This window comes from Hypanus sabinus, chromosome 12, assembly GCF_030144855.1.
Source record: "Hypanus sabinus isolate sHypSab1 chromosome 12, sHypSab1.hap1, whole genome shotgun sequence".
NCBI lineage: Eukaryota > Metazoa > Chordata > Chondrichthyes > Myliobatiformes > Dasyatidae > Hypanus > Hypanus sabinus.
In genome coordinates, this window is record NC_082717.1 from 3,462,814 (window position 1) to 3,477,721 (window position 14,908).

A 14,908-nucleotide genomic window follows, 5' to 3' on the forward strand; every position below is an offset into this window, starting at 1 on the left:
GAAGAGTGGGATAGAACAGAGGGATCTGTGAATACAGATCTATAATTCATTGAAAGTGATGTCACAGGTAAACAGGGTAGTCACATTGGCCTTCACAAATCAATGTATTGAGTACAGGAATTTGGTTGTTATATTGAAATTGTTTACATCATTGATGAGGTCCAATTTCGAGTATTGTGTGTAGTTCCAATCATCTAACTACAGGAAAGATGTCAATAAGATTGAAAAAGTGCAAAGGAAATTTACAAGAACGTTGCCAAGGTTTGAGGATGTGAGTTATAAGGAAAGTTTGAATAGGTTAGATTTGACAGAGGCATACAAAATTATGAGGGGTATAGATAGGGTAAATGCAAGCAGGCTTTTTCCACTGAGCTTGGTTGAGACTGCAACTAGAGGTCATGGGTGAAGGGTGAAAGGTGAAATGTTTAAGGGGAACATGAGGAGAATTCTTCACTCAGTAGGTGGTGAGTATGTGGAACGAGTTGCCAGCCAGTCTTGATGGATGAATGTTTGATTCCAGCATTTAAGAGAAAGTTGGATAGATACATGGATGAGAAGGGCAGGGTAATAATTCAACATAGACACGGTGTGCTGAAGGGACTCTTTCTATGCTAAGACACTATGACACTAGCTGAAACTAAATGAAGCAGCCATTTGTCAGCTCTGTCATGGACACCAGTCTCCACAGCAACCAGGATACCTTCAAATGTGATGCCTCAAAAAGGCAGCATCTATCATTAAAGACCCCTTCACCCAGGACATGCACTCTTCTTGTTGCTGCCATTAGGAAGGAGGTACAAGATCCTGAAGACACGCACTCAATGTTCTAGGAACATCTTCCTCTCTGTCATCAGATTTCTGAATGGACAATAAATCCATATATACATATTAAACCTGTACTTGCTAGAATGAGAGGGAGGGGGATCTCATTCAAACCTATTGAATATGGAAAGGCCTGGATAGAGTGGATGTGGAGAGGATGTTTCCTATCGGGGGAGTCTAGGACCAGAGAGCACAGCCTCAGACTAGAGGAATGTCCCTTTAGAACAGAGATGAGAAGGAATTTCAAAGGCAACACAAGTGAATCTGCAGATGCTGGAAATAAATAAAAACACAAAATGCTGGCAGAACTCAGCAGGCCAGACAGCATCTATGGGAGGAGGTAGTGATGACGTTTCATCCCTTCATCAGGAGTGAAGTAACATGGGATGGTCGAGGGGGGATAAGGAGTGGGGGGAGGGATAAAGTAGAGAGCTGGGAAGTGATAGGTTGAAGGGAAATGGGCTAGGGGGAAGGTGGAGAATTACGGAAAATAAAAGAGAAAGAAAGGTAGGGCTGGGGGAGATTATAGTGAGGGTGAAAAAGAGAGAGAAAGAGAACCAGACCAAAATTATAGATAGGGATGGGGTAAGGGGGGGGGGGGGGGGGCAGGGATATTTCTTTAAGAAGGAATTTCTTTAGCCAGAGGTTGGTGAATCGGTGGAATTCACTGCCACAGGTGGCTGTGGAGGCCAAGTCATTGGCTATATTTAAGGTGGAAGTTGATAGGTTCTGAATTAGTCAGGCAATGAAAGATTTAGAGGAGAATGGTGTTGAGGAGGAATAAGAAATCAGTTATGATGGTATGGTGGAGCAGACTTGATGGGCTGAATGGCCTAATTCTGCTTCAGCGTCTTACGGTCTTATGTTCTGATTCTGATTCTGGTTCTGTCTATTTCATACCATTTTCCCCTGTGTTTACCTGCAACCAGAGCTCTGGACAGGGATTGGGACCTTTGGCCAACCTGTTGGGAACACTCGGCACTGTACTCCCCTAAAAGACAAAAGCTGCGTCCAAATAGCTACCCTCCAGAAAAAAAAGGAGTCATTACGAAGACCACAGAGATTTAAAGAATAAGCTTGCTCTAAAACCCAATGCAAGTTGCTGCTTTGATCCTGACGCTAAATAGGTTAGATGTGGTTTTCAGATTAATTCTGCTCTAAGTTATTAGAAAGAGGAAAGTCCATGAATCTGGATACTCTGAGTCTCAACCCCTGACTCAGTTATCTGCTGATATCATTTTCCATGCTAGAAGGTAGAAACCCCTGCACATCTGCCAGTAATCTGCGGTGAACCACGTGAAGTCTGCCCTCTATAAAAAGGGATGTAGCAACCATTTGAGCAGACAGATTCGAGATAGACCTCCTTGCAATCACAGCCCAGCTCAAGAACAACCAACGTCAGGTGGAAATCCAGCCGCAGTAAGCAAGAGGCTTCAAGATGCTTTGCAAGGGCAGACTGATGGTAAGGAAAGCGATATTTTAAAATAATGCATGCAGCCACGAGAGATTGTAGATGCTGTTACCTTGAGCAGCTGGATATCAATATGATTGAAAGAGTGCAGAGAAAATTTACAAGGATGTTGCCAGGACTTGAGGACCTGAGTTATAGGGAAAGGTTCAATAAGTTAGGACTTTATTCCCTGGAGTGTAGGACACGGAAGGGGGGATTTGGTAGAGATATACTGTACAAAGTCCTGATGAAGGGCCTCGTTTATTCATTTTCATTGATGCTGCCTGATCTGCTGAGTACCGCCAGCATTGTGTGTGTGAGTGTGTGTGTGTGTGTGTGTGTGTGTGTGCGTGTATTTGCTGCTCAATCCTTCATTAGTTGCCCAAGTACCTTCTGCTGGGATTTTGCTCAACTGAGATTCCCAACTTGAGGATCATGCAGTATGGAAGTAATATTAGAACAATTACAACATCTTGAAAGACATTTGCAAAGATACATGGACAGGAAACCACAGACCCCCCTCGTTTAATGGGACTAGCTCACTTGGGTGTAATGTCCAAAGGACCTGTTTCCATATTGTATAATCCCGTGACCCTCATGTTATGGGATTAAGACTGAGGATGATTACTAATGGGTACTATTTTACCCACAATCCCCTGTACTCCAGGGTCCTCTCTATCCATTAACCAGCAAAATTCAGCATGCTACTACTATTGTGATTCTGACCAATGACATGGATAGAGCCACAGAGTCACACATCACAGAACCAGGCCCTTCAGCCCATATGGTCCATGCACCCCAGTATACCTATCCATACTAAACCCATTTACCCACATTAGGTCCAATCGGTTCCATTCTTTGTTGATTTGAGTGCTTGGCAGAATCAGAACCAGAATCAGGTTCATTTTCACTGACATATGTCATGACATTCGTTGTTTTGCATCGGCAGTTCAAATGTTCTGAGAGTATATTATCTGGAGTGCAGGAGATTGGATAGAATTATGAGGGGTATAGGTAGGGTAGGCTTTTTCCCCTGAGGTCAATGAGAGTCCAGCTACAGGTCATGGGTTAAGGGTGAGAGGTGAGTTGCTTAGAGGGAACATGAGGGGGAATTTCTTCACTTAGAGGGAGGTGAGAGTGTGGAATGAGCCGCCAGTACAAGTGGTGCATGTGGGTTTGCGTTCAATATTTAAGAGAAATTTGGATAGATACACGGATGGGAGGGGCATGGAATGATATGGTCTGGGTGGCACTGAGCACAACGACAGTTCAGCATAGACTAGATGGGCCAAAGTGCCTGTCTCTCTGCTGTAGTGCTCTATGACTATGTTTCTGGCATCGATTGTGCATCAGAGCTCCGGAAAGGTGCTGGGAGTAGGGGGGCGATGTTTTGGCAAGGAAAGAGCGAGCACTACATAAAGAGAGAAAAATGAAATACCGTACACAATTTTTACAGGAAAGACAACAATAACTAAATCAACTGTCTATTTTAGATCAGTGGTCACAGTGACGAGGTAGTGTGGGCCGAATGGCTGAAGGAAAGGAGCTGTTGTGGAAGCTGGTGGTGTGGGACTCTGGCAAATGGTAGCTGAAGGAAGATGATATCGGCTGCGAGGAGGGCATGTTGCCACCTCGAGGTAGTGCCTCCTGCAGATACCACCGACAGAGTGCCCACGGTGTGATGCCACCAGCCTGTCCAGATTCTTACCTACCAGTCCATTCACATAGACATGCCACGTGCTAGATTTTATCTGTTAGAATTTCTGTGTTGATATTTCCCCTGTTCCTCCCCCTTTCTCCTATGGTCCACTCTCCTCTCCTATCAGATTCTTTCTCCTCCAGCCCTTGACCTCTCTCACCCACCTGGATTCGCCTATCACCTTCCAGCTGGCCTCTTTCCGCTCCCCTCACCTTTCTATTCTGGTGTCCTCCCCCTTCCTTCTCAGTCCTGATGCAGGGTCTCGGCCTGAAATGTCGGCTATTTATTCCTTTCCAAAGATGCTGCCTGAACTGCTGTTCCTCCAGTGTTTTGTGTGTGTTGCTATGCTAATATTATTGTATATGATATATGGTTTGTGAAGTACTGTATGTGATATATGGTTTGTGATATACTGTATGTGATGCACGGTATGTACTGTGTTTTGCACCTTGGTCCTTTGTTTCATTTTGCTGTACGGATGAGAGTTGACCTTAAGCTTGAGATCATTATGTATCAGTGATTCCCATGGTTTCTGGGAAGGAAATCCATACGGCAGAGCAAATGGTGTAATTCTGCACCTATCGAGTCTGCTCTGCAGTCTCCTTCTCCCCATAACGTTTGACTCCCTTATTGCTCCAAGAACTTATCAACTTCCACTTCAAAAACACCCAATGGCTTTGTCCCCTCAGCTATCTGTGGCATTGAATTCCACAGGTTATTCACCACTCTCTGTCTGAAAGAAATTCCTCATCATCTCAGTTATAACTAGATAGATAGATATCTGATGGATCGGGGAATCTATTGTCTATCGTCTATTGTCTATAACTGGATGTCCCTCTGTTCTGAGGCTGTGCCCTCTGGTCCTAGACTCTCATTATTGGAAACATCCTCTCAACATCCACTCTTTCAATATTCAAAGCTGTTGTGGAAAGGAAATCCCAGGAGCAGCAGACCAGGCTGACTCACAGTTTCAGACTAAAGGGGTTTATTAAATGATATCATGAAGAGCCCAGACTCCAAAAGCGGAGCTCCACAGCTCTGCTCAACAATGGATTACATTCTTATTTATCGTCAAAGTATACATGACAAAAAGCACTTTCTCACACAAATAGAGAAGTTTCACAACATGTTCTAGATGACAACCCGAAGCACCAGTCAGCTTAAAAGTTACTCTGCCTGCCATGTTAGGGCAGATTACAGAACAAGGAGTTCAGAGAGAAACGAGTTCCCACATCCTTCTTAAAGTACAAACAAGCATGGGAGTCAGTTACTCATAGCTAGGCACGGTTAGTTAGTTGGCAATTTACCACGAGCAGACAGTACTGCTGTTGTGGTAGAAATGGCTCCCTAATCGGCAATAATGCTTTAAATTTTCTTCCACAAAAGTGTTTCAATGAGATCCCTTTCTGTTCTAAACTGCAGCAAATACCGGCCCAGAGCCATCATTTCATTGCTGGGATCATCCTAGTGAACCTCCACTGATCCCTCCTCAATCCGCGGCCCAAAACTGCTCAGAACACTCTCATTGCTGTCTGAATCTTGAGCTTTAGAGACTCCTCATCAGAGGTGGAGAGGGTTAGCAACTTTAAAGTTATTATTTCAGAGGCCCAGCACATCAGTGCAATTATGAAGAAAGCACAGCAGTGCCTTGACTTCCTAGGAGTTGCGAAGATTCGGCATGATATCTAAAAGCTTGACAGACTTTATAGGTGTGTAGTGGAGAGTGTCTGCATCACAGTCTGGTATGAACCACCAATTCCCTTAATTGGAAAATTCTACAAAATATAGCGGATACGGCCCTCTCAACTATTGAGAGCATCTACATGCAATGTTATCACAGGAAAGCTGCATCCATTGTCAGGGACCCTCATCATCCAGGCCCTGCTCCCCTCTCACCTCCGTCACCAGGAAGATCTAGAAGCCTCAAGATCCACACCACCAGACTCAGAAATAGTTGTCACCCCTCAACCATCAGGCTCTTGAACTAAAGGGGATAGCTTCACTTGCCCCATCAGTGAACTGTTCCCACAACCTAGAGGCTTACTTTCAAGACTCTTAATCTCATATTCTTAATGCTTATTGCTTATCTATCTATCTATCTATCTATTTATTTATTATTACTATTACTACTTCTGTCTTCTTGTATTTGCACAGTTTTTTCTCTTTTGCACATGGTCGAATGCCCAAGCTGGGCAGTCTGTCATTGATTCTATTATGATTATTATTCTGTGTTGGATATATTGAGTTTCCCGACAAGAAAACGAGTTGTAATATGGAGACGTATATGTACTTTGATAATAAGTTTACTTTGAAGTTTAGGATCAGCTTTACTTGTCACATGTGGGGGGTTGTGGAGATAGGTTCCATACCAATATGAATGACGCTGGCACTTTCCTCCAGGTAACTGCGGTGCTGGTCACATTGGTGCTCGCTGCCATGGCGGACCCCACTGCTGCAGCGAAAGGGAAGAAGAATGGGAGAAAGGGCAGCCACCCACGCCTGAGGAGAACCGCAAAGTACATGCTGGAACTGGGAAACCTGAAGCTGCTTGCTGACCTCCCAAAATACAGCCAGCATTTCTATGACGCCTCCTTCAGGAACCGCTCACTGTCCCCTTGGACTTATAAGTAAGTGGCCGTACAGCCCTCTCTCTTCTTTATAAAGATTAGCTTCATTTATCACACCTAAATCGAGCCATACAGTGAAATACTTTGTTTGCATCAACAACCAACAGAGTGAAAGGAGGTGCTGGGGACAGCCCACACGTGTCATGATGTTTCCAGTGCCAACAGAGCAAACCCACATCTCACTAACACTAACACAACCGATGGACTGTGGGAGGAAATGGAGCATCCAGAGGAAACACACACGGTCACGGGGAAAACGTACATCCTCTGGGTGCTAGGAATTGTACTGATCGCAGGCATTGTCATAACATTAAGCCACTGCGTTGCCGTTGCAAACCCCATTATCTCCCACACAGCCCAGCTGAATAAACGCACCTGCAAGAAATGGCTCTCTCCATCACTGCCCATCTCTTCAGCACACTGGGATCTCACTACGTGGGCCGAGTCTCTTCATCAGGGCTGCAAGTGAAGGGGGCAGAAATGAGAATAAGAAGGTGCAGGGAGGGGAAGGAGTACAGGCTAGGAATTTAACTTCCCATTTCCATTCTGACATGTCAGTCCATGGCCTCCTCTCCTGCTACGGTGAGGCCACATCGTGCTGGAGGATGAACACTGCGTAGTTTTGCCTAGTGGTTGCTAACCTGATGGCATGAACATTTATTTCTCCAATTTCCAGTAGTTTCCAACCTCCCCGCCCCCTTTTTTCCATTCCCCACTCCCTTCTCACCCCTCCTCACCTGCCTATCACCTCTCTCTAGTTCCCTCCTTCTTCCCTTGCTCCCCTGGTCCACCTATCATCTCCCAGCTTCTTACTTCATCTCTCTCCCCCACCCACCTGGTCTCACCAATCACCTGCTGGCATGTGCTCATCCCCTTCCCCCACCTTCTGCCCCCTTCCTTTCCAGTCCTGATGAAAGGTCTCGACCCTCCCTCCAGTGTCTTGTATATGTGACTGAAACTCTGGATGTTGTTGCTAGTTTTCAGACATACATGATGAAGTGTCCTCGCCATATTGCTGGAATTGTGAAGTTTCTGCAGTTTTCTTTTGCGTTCTAGTATTTCCTTACAACATAGACCTGATGAGCCAAATGGCTTCTTCCTATTATGATCACAACAGCTTCTGCAGATGCAGGAGATCCAGAGTAACGCATACAAAATGCAGGAAGAACTCAGCAGGTCAGGCAGCATCTGTGGAAGGGAAGAAGTTTCGAGCTGGGACTCTGCCCTCCACTGATGCTGCCTGGCTTGCTGAGTTGCTCCCATTCCAGCACTGCAGTTACCTGGAGGCAAATGCCAGCGTCATCAATAGTGGCAGTAAACAGCTGGTGCACGGATCCCGTCTCCACTTAACCCCCTCACTTGAACGTGTACAAGTGACAAGTAAAGGTAATCCAACACTTAGCCAGTTTATCCCTCAACTCCTCTCAGATTCCACCGCTGACCTACACACTAATTACAGTCGTCAGTTAACCTACCGACCAGATTTGCTGGTGGTACTGTATCTCAATAAGCACACAAGGTTCTGCAGATTTGCTGGTGGTACTGTATCTCAATAAGCACACAAGGTTCTGCAGACGCTGGAAACCTTGAGGCAACACACATAATAGAGAATATGACAAGTTGCTCTTCCAATGTGAGGGTGACCTCACCCTGGCAGAAGAGGAGCAGAAGAGGGTATGTCGAAATGGGATTGTGTTGTAGAATTAAAATGGGAAAGATTGTGCAGATGCTGGAGGTTTTGAACAACCCACACTGAGACTGGGTAACTGACCTATGCCCCTAAGGTTCAAACTAAATTTAGTATCAAAGTACCTACATGTCACCCTATGAGATTCACTTTCTCGCGGGCATTCACAGTAAATACAAAGAAGAAACAAAGAAACCTGCAAAGTAATAAGAATAAATAAATAAGTGACAAATATCGAGAACGTGAAATGAAGAGTCCATAGTGAGAATAGTTCAGTGATGGGCTAAGTGAAGGTTCAGGAGCCTGATGGTTGAGAGGCAATATCTGGTCCTGAGCCTGTACCTCCTTTCTGATGGCAGCAGGGAGAAGAGAGCCTGGCCTGGGTGGGTGGTGGGAGTCCCTGATGATGTGCTCAATGTTAGGCAGGGCTTTACCGTGATCCCCTGGGCCATATGTAGGATTTTCCGTTCAAGGAGTGGGTGGTGAAGGAAGAGTACGTTTGTCCCAGTGACTTTGTGACTGACATTCTGCCCCTTTCTCCTGCGACAGGGTGGACTCTGATGCCAACCGCTACCCTTCCACCATCTTCAGGGCCGAGTGTATCAGCAGACATTGCCTGAACAGCCGAGGCATTCTTGACTCAAGCTTGAACGCTCGCCTGGTCAAACAGGAGATGCTTGTCCTCAAGAAGAAGAAGACATCTGGTGACAGTATTACTTTCCATGTGGAGAAAATCCTGGTGCCTGTTGCCTGCGTCTGTGTCCGCCCAGATGTGCAGACTGCCTGAGAAACACAGCAGTAGGCGGCCAAAGCAGAAAGTATTATTAAGCCAATTAGTAGCACGATCCTTTAGCATTCCGAACTCGAGTCACAATGAGGGCGACATAAGCCAGACTAGAGTATTGCTTTAAAGCACCCACTCCAGCCAGTCACCAGCATAACGAGAGGCCCCACCACCACAGTATCACCCATGCTTTGCTTGAGAATAAACGCCTTTGGTAGGTCCTGCAGCCTGAGTGGTTAAATTGTTGGCTTCACAAGGAGACCATAGGACCATCAGGCCGTAACATTAGACGCCCTTACTAATCAGGAACCTCTCAATTTCACCTTTAAATATACTCAATGACGGCCTCCACAGCCGCCTGTGGCAATGAGTTCCACAAATTCGCCACTCTCTGGGGAAAGAAATTTCTCCTCACCCTGTTCTAAAGTGTTGTTCCTTTATTCTGAGGCTGTGCCCTCTGGTCCTAGACTGCCCCACTATACGAAACATTGTCTCCACATCCACTTTATCTAGGCTTTTCAATTTTCAGTAAGTTTCATTTAGAAACACCCTCATTTTTTTTAAACCTCCAGCAAGTACAGGCCCAGAGCCATCAAACGCTCCTCGTTCGTTAACCCTTTCGTTCCCAAGATCATTCTTGCGAACCTCCACTGGCCCCTTTCCAATGCCAGTACACCCTTTCTTAGATAAGGGGCCCAAAACTGCTCGCAATAGTCCGTGTGGTCAGACCAGTGCTTTATAAAAGCCTCAGCATCACAGTCTTGCTTTTATCTACTAGTCTTCTCAAAACAAATGCTGACATTGCTTTTGCCTTCGCTGTGCAGCCAGCAAACTCGGTGAAAGATCGTAGGACATAGGAGTAGAATTAGGCCATTCAGCCCATCGAGTCTGCCTGAGTTATTATCCATCTCGGCCCCATTCCCCCTGTAACATTTGACAATCTGACTAATCAAGAACCTACCAACCTCTGCTTTAAATGACTTGGCCTCCACAGCTGTCTGTGACAATGAATTCCCTCAGCTTGCCCACCCTCTGCCTATAACTCAGGCCCTCCTGTCCTTAAGACATCCTCGTAATTAGATGCGGTTAGTGAATTCACACAGAATATCAATCTTTTGTTCTCCCTGTCTTTCTCTCCATCAGCCAGGCTCGGTAGCTCAGCTGCCAACAGACAACAGCACCCCCTGGGAGTGACGTTTGAAGTCACAACCCATCAGCCGGTCGCTGGCTAGTGCACTCAGCTGAACATTTGTTTAGCAGGGTTTGCCAGTTTTACCAGCTCTTTAAACCAAACGATGACGTGCCCAGATCGCGGGACAATACAATGGGAAGGCCTAAGCTTCACACCAGCGAAATGGCCATGTGGTATCTGTGGTCAGCAGCTGACTTCTTACCACATTGCCCCCAAGTCTGAACTAGCTCACACCTACTGGCCGGTACGGCCTCCGCTCACTGTGGGGTCAGAGAGGGAAGCCAGGCAGGGAAGGGAAATCCTGGAGAAGTCCACCTGGGATCTGGGGAAGCGAAGCGAAGGGAAGTGTCACAATGTATTAATTATTAATTTATTAAGTTATTTTTAAAATATTTATATGAAATATTTCTGACTAAAGAGCCTCACTGTACGTTTTAATTTTAAAATAAAGATTTATGTATCAAGCATCTGTGGTTTCCAGTCTGAGTGTTTGCAATCACCAGTGCTTGGCTGAAGACAGGCAAAAGTCTGGTTTAACATTTGCTTTATGTATCACATGTGCATCAAAGCACAGAGCGACCGTGCAGGGGGCAGTCACAAGCATCACCGTGCTCTGCCACCAACGTGCTGGTTGTCCATCGTATCCAGCCAGACCTGTGCAGGTGAGATTTTCTAAGGGGCTTTGGAGAGGGTACAGAAGAGGTTTGCCAGGCTGTTGCCTGGATGAGAGGGCATCTGCTACTGTGAGAGGTTGGACAAACTTGGGTTGTTTTCTCTGGCGCAGCGGAGGCTAAGGTGCGAAATTCAAAGTAAGTTCATCAACAAAGTACATATATGGCACCATATACTGCACAACCCTGAAATTCATTTACTTGCGGGCATTTGCAGTAAATACAAATAAACAACAAGAAAACCACACACAAGATGGACGATCAACCAATGGGCAAAAGTCAATGACCTGCGCGAAGACAAAAAGAGAAAAAAAAAATTAATAGCAATAAACAATGAGAAAATCAGTTGAAAAGCCCTTGTAGGTGAGCTCATAGGCTGTGGGAACAGTTCTGTGACGGGGTGAGTGGAGTGAAGTTTGGTGAATTATCCCCTCAAGATGGTTGAGGGGTAATAATTGTTCCTGAACCTGGTGGTGTGGGTCATGAGGCAGATGTACATTCCTCCTAATGACAGCAGTGAGAAGACAGCATCCCCTTCTCTTAATTCCTCCGTCTCCACCGCATCTGCTCTAAGGATGAGGCTTTTCATTCCAGAACGGAGGTGTCCTCCTTTTTCAAAGAAGTGGAATTCCCTTTCTCCACCATCAACGCTGCCCTCAACCACATCTCTTCTTTCATGTACGTCTGCACTTACCATGTTCTCCCGCCACACTACCAAGGATAGGGTTCCTCTTGTCCTCACCTAACACCCCACCGGCCTCTGCATCCAGCACATAATTCTCTGAAGCCTCCACCACCAAACACATTTCCACCCCCCCCCCCCAACTTTCTACTTTCCACAAACATTGCCTGGCTCCCTCCTCAATTTGCCCCTCCAACTGATCTCCCTCCTGGCACTTATCCTTGCAAGTAGAACAAGTACTACACCTGCCCCTACACCTCCTCCCTCACCACCATTCAGGACCCCAAGCAGTCTGTCCAAGTGAGGCGACACTTAACCTGTCAGTCTGTTGGGGTCATATACTGGGCTCACTGCTCCCAGTGTGCCCTCTTGTAGTTCGGTGAGACCCAATGTAGACTGGGAGATTGCTTCGCCGAGAAACTACGCTGAATCCACCAGAGGAAGCAGGATCTCCCAGTGGTCGCCCATTTTAATTCCACTTCCCATTCTCGTTCAGATATGCCCATCCATCGCCTCTTCTACTGTCAGGATAAGACCTTGTCTAGTTTGGAGGAAAAATATTCTGTCTGGTTAGCCTCCAACCTGATGACATAAACATTAATTTGTCAAGCTTCCAGTAATGCTACCACACCCTGCCCCATCACCACTTCCCATCCCCTTGTCCCTCTCTCATGTTATCTCCTTGCCCACCCATTGCCTCCCACGGGTGCTCCTCCCTCCCCACCTTTCTTCTTTCTTCCATGGCCTTCTGTCTCGTTCACCAGTCAACTTCCCAGCTCTTTGCTTCATCCTTCCCCCTCTGAGTTTCACCTAATGCCTGGCGTTTCTCTCTACCTTTCAAATACACTCATCTTTTTTTCTCCAGTCCTGCCAAAGGGTTTCGGTCAAAAACGTCCACAGATACTGCCTGGCCGACTGAGTTCCTGCGGCATTTTCTGAGTGTTGATACAGCATCCACAATCATCACAGTCCCCGGATGTGCTGGGGGCAGCCCGCAAGCATGCCCACAACTCACTAACTCTCGCCCGTGCATCTTTGAAGGAAACTGGGCAGCCTGAGGAAAGGCGCGCAGTCTAGTGCAGTGCGTACAAACATAGAAAACCTACAGCCCACAAAGCTGTGCCAAACATGTCCTTACCTTACTCATAGCCCTCTATTTTTTTAAACTCCATGTACCTAACTAGGAGTCTCTTAAAGACCCTATCATATTCGCCTCCACCACCGTTGCTGGCAGCCCATTCTATGCACTCACCACTCTCTGCGTTAAAAATTTACCAGATATCCCCTCTGTACCTACTTCCAATCACCTTAAAACTATGCCCTCTCATGCCAGCCATTTTAACCCTAGGAAAAAGCCTCTCATCACCTTAGACACCTCTATCAGGTCGCCTCTCATCCCCCATTGCTCCAAGTTAAAAAGGCCAAATTCACTCAACCTATTCTCATAAGGCATGCTCCCTCTTTGGGGCAATATCCTTGTAAATCTCCTCTGCACCCTTTCTATGGTTTCTACATCCTTCCTGTAGTGAGGTGACCAGAACTGAGCACAGTACTCCAAGTGGGGTCTGACCAGGGTCCTACATAGCTGCAACAGTACCACGGCAGGAATTGAACGCCAACCACTGCTGCCATAAAGTGATTGTGCTAATTGCTAACTGTTCATCCAGATTCTCTGTCCTCAGTCACAACCTGAACTGCAGAGTGGTTCTGGCGGTTTCTGTTGCCATTTCCTGTGCAGTTGTAATGGGTTTCAATGTCACCCTATGTTGCTCTGAGTCCTCCCACATGTTTCACTGGGTTCATTTTGCAGGGCATTCGTAATCTCACTTGCAGATTCCTAGAGAACTTCAAAATGCGAGTAATACAAAACTTTCCTGGCAAAATGTAAAGGTTTATGTACATACCAATATCGACTGATTATTGATAATGTCTCAGAGGTACAGTGTATCAATCCTGTGAATTGGAGCCTCCATACAAGACTGTGATGCAGCCAGTTAGAATGCTTTCCATCTGCTACAGACTTCAGTGTCAAACCAAATCTGTAGAACAGTCTTCAGTGACAAACCAAATCTGTAGAACAGTCTTCAGTGACAAACCAAATCTGTAGAACAGTCTTCAGTACAAACCAAATCTGTAGAACAGTCGTCAGTGTCCAACCAAATCTGTAGAACAGTCTTCAGTGACAAACCAAATCTGTAAACAGTCTTCAGTACAAACCAAATCTGTAGAACAGTCTTCAGTGACAAACCAAATCTGTAAACAGTCTTCAGTACAAACCAAATCTGTAGAACAATCTTCAGTACAAACCAAATCTGTAGAACAGTCATCAGTGCCAAACCACATCTGTAGAACAGTCATCAGAGACAAACCAAATCTGTAGAACAGTCTTCAGTACAAACCAAATCTGTAGAACAGTTGTCAGTAGAAACCAAATCTGTAGAACACTCTTCAGTACAAACCAGATCTGTAGAACACTCTTCAGTGACAAACCAAATCTGTAGAACAATCTTCAGTACAAATCAAATCTGTAGAACAGTCGTCAGTACAAACCAAATCTGTAGAACAGTCGTCAGTGTCCAACCAAATCTGTAGAACAGTCTTCAGTGACAAACCAAATCTGTAAACAGTCTTCAGTACAAACCAAATCTGTAGAACAGTCTTCAGTGACAAACCAAATCTGTAAACAGTCTTCAGTACAAACCAAATCTGTAGAACAATCTTCAGTACAAACCAAATCTGTAGAACAGTCATCAGTCCAAACCAAATCTGTAGAACAGTCGTCAGTACAAACCAAATCTGTAAACAGACTTCAGTACAAACCAAATCTGTAGAACAGGTGTCAGTTCAAACCAAATCTTCTCAAACTCCACATGAAATATAGCTGCTGGCGAATCTCCTTTGTAATTGTGTCAATGTATTGGGCCCAGTATAGATTTCAGAGATGTGGAACTTGAAACTGCTCCAACTTTCCACTGCTGATCCCTCGACTTCCCCTTCCTGAAGTCCACAATTAATTCCTTGGTCTTAATGACATTGAATGCAAGGATTGGGTTTCAACACCACTCAACCAGCTCCTCTAAGCCTCCTAGTCACCATCTGAGATTCTGGCAATGAGAGTGGTGTTGTCCAAGAATTTACAGATGACATTTGAGCTGTGCCTAGCTACGCACTTGTGGGTGTAGAGCTAGTCGAGCAGACGGCAAAGCACACATCTATGTTGGATGTCTGTGTCGATTGTCAGCAATGAGGTGTTATTACCAGTCAGAATCACATTTATTATCTCAGTTTTATATG

General features: G+C 45.6%; 1 protein-coding gene across 1 annotated transcript; it reads left to right on the forward strand.

The window, feature by feature from the left end:
• Positions 1-2,175: 2,175 nt before the first annotated feature.
• Positions 2,176-10,720, forward strand: LOC132402431 (interleukin-17A-like). Its single transcript, XM_059985286.1, has 3 exons — positions 2,176-2,284; positions 6,372-6,598; positions 8,835-10,720. Exons 1-3 carry the CDS (start codon positions 2,261-2,263, stop codon positions 9,070-9,072), a joined length of 489 nt encoding a protein of 162 aa, XP_059841269.1. The 5' UTR covers positions 2,176-2,260; the 3' UTR covers positions 9,073-10,720.
• Positions 10,721-14,908: the final 4,188 nt, after the last annotated feature.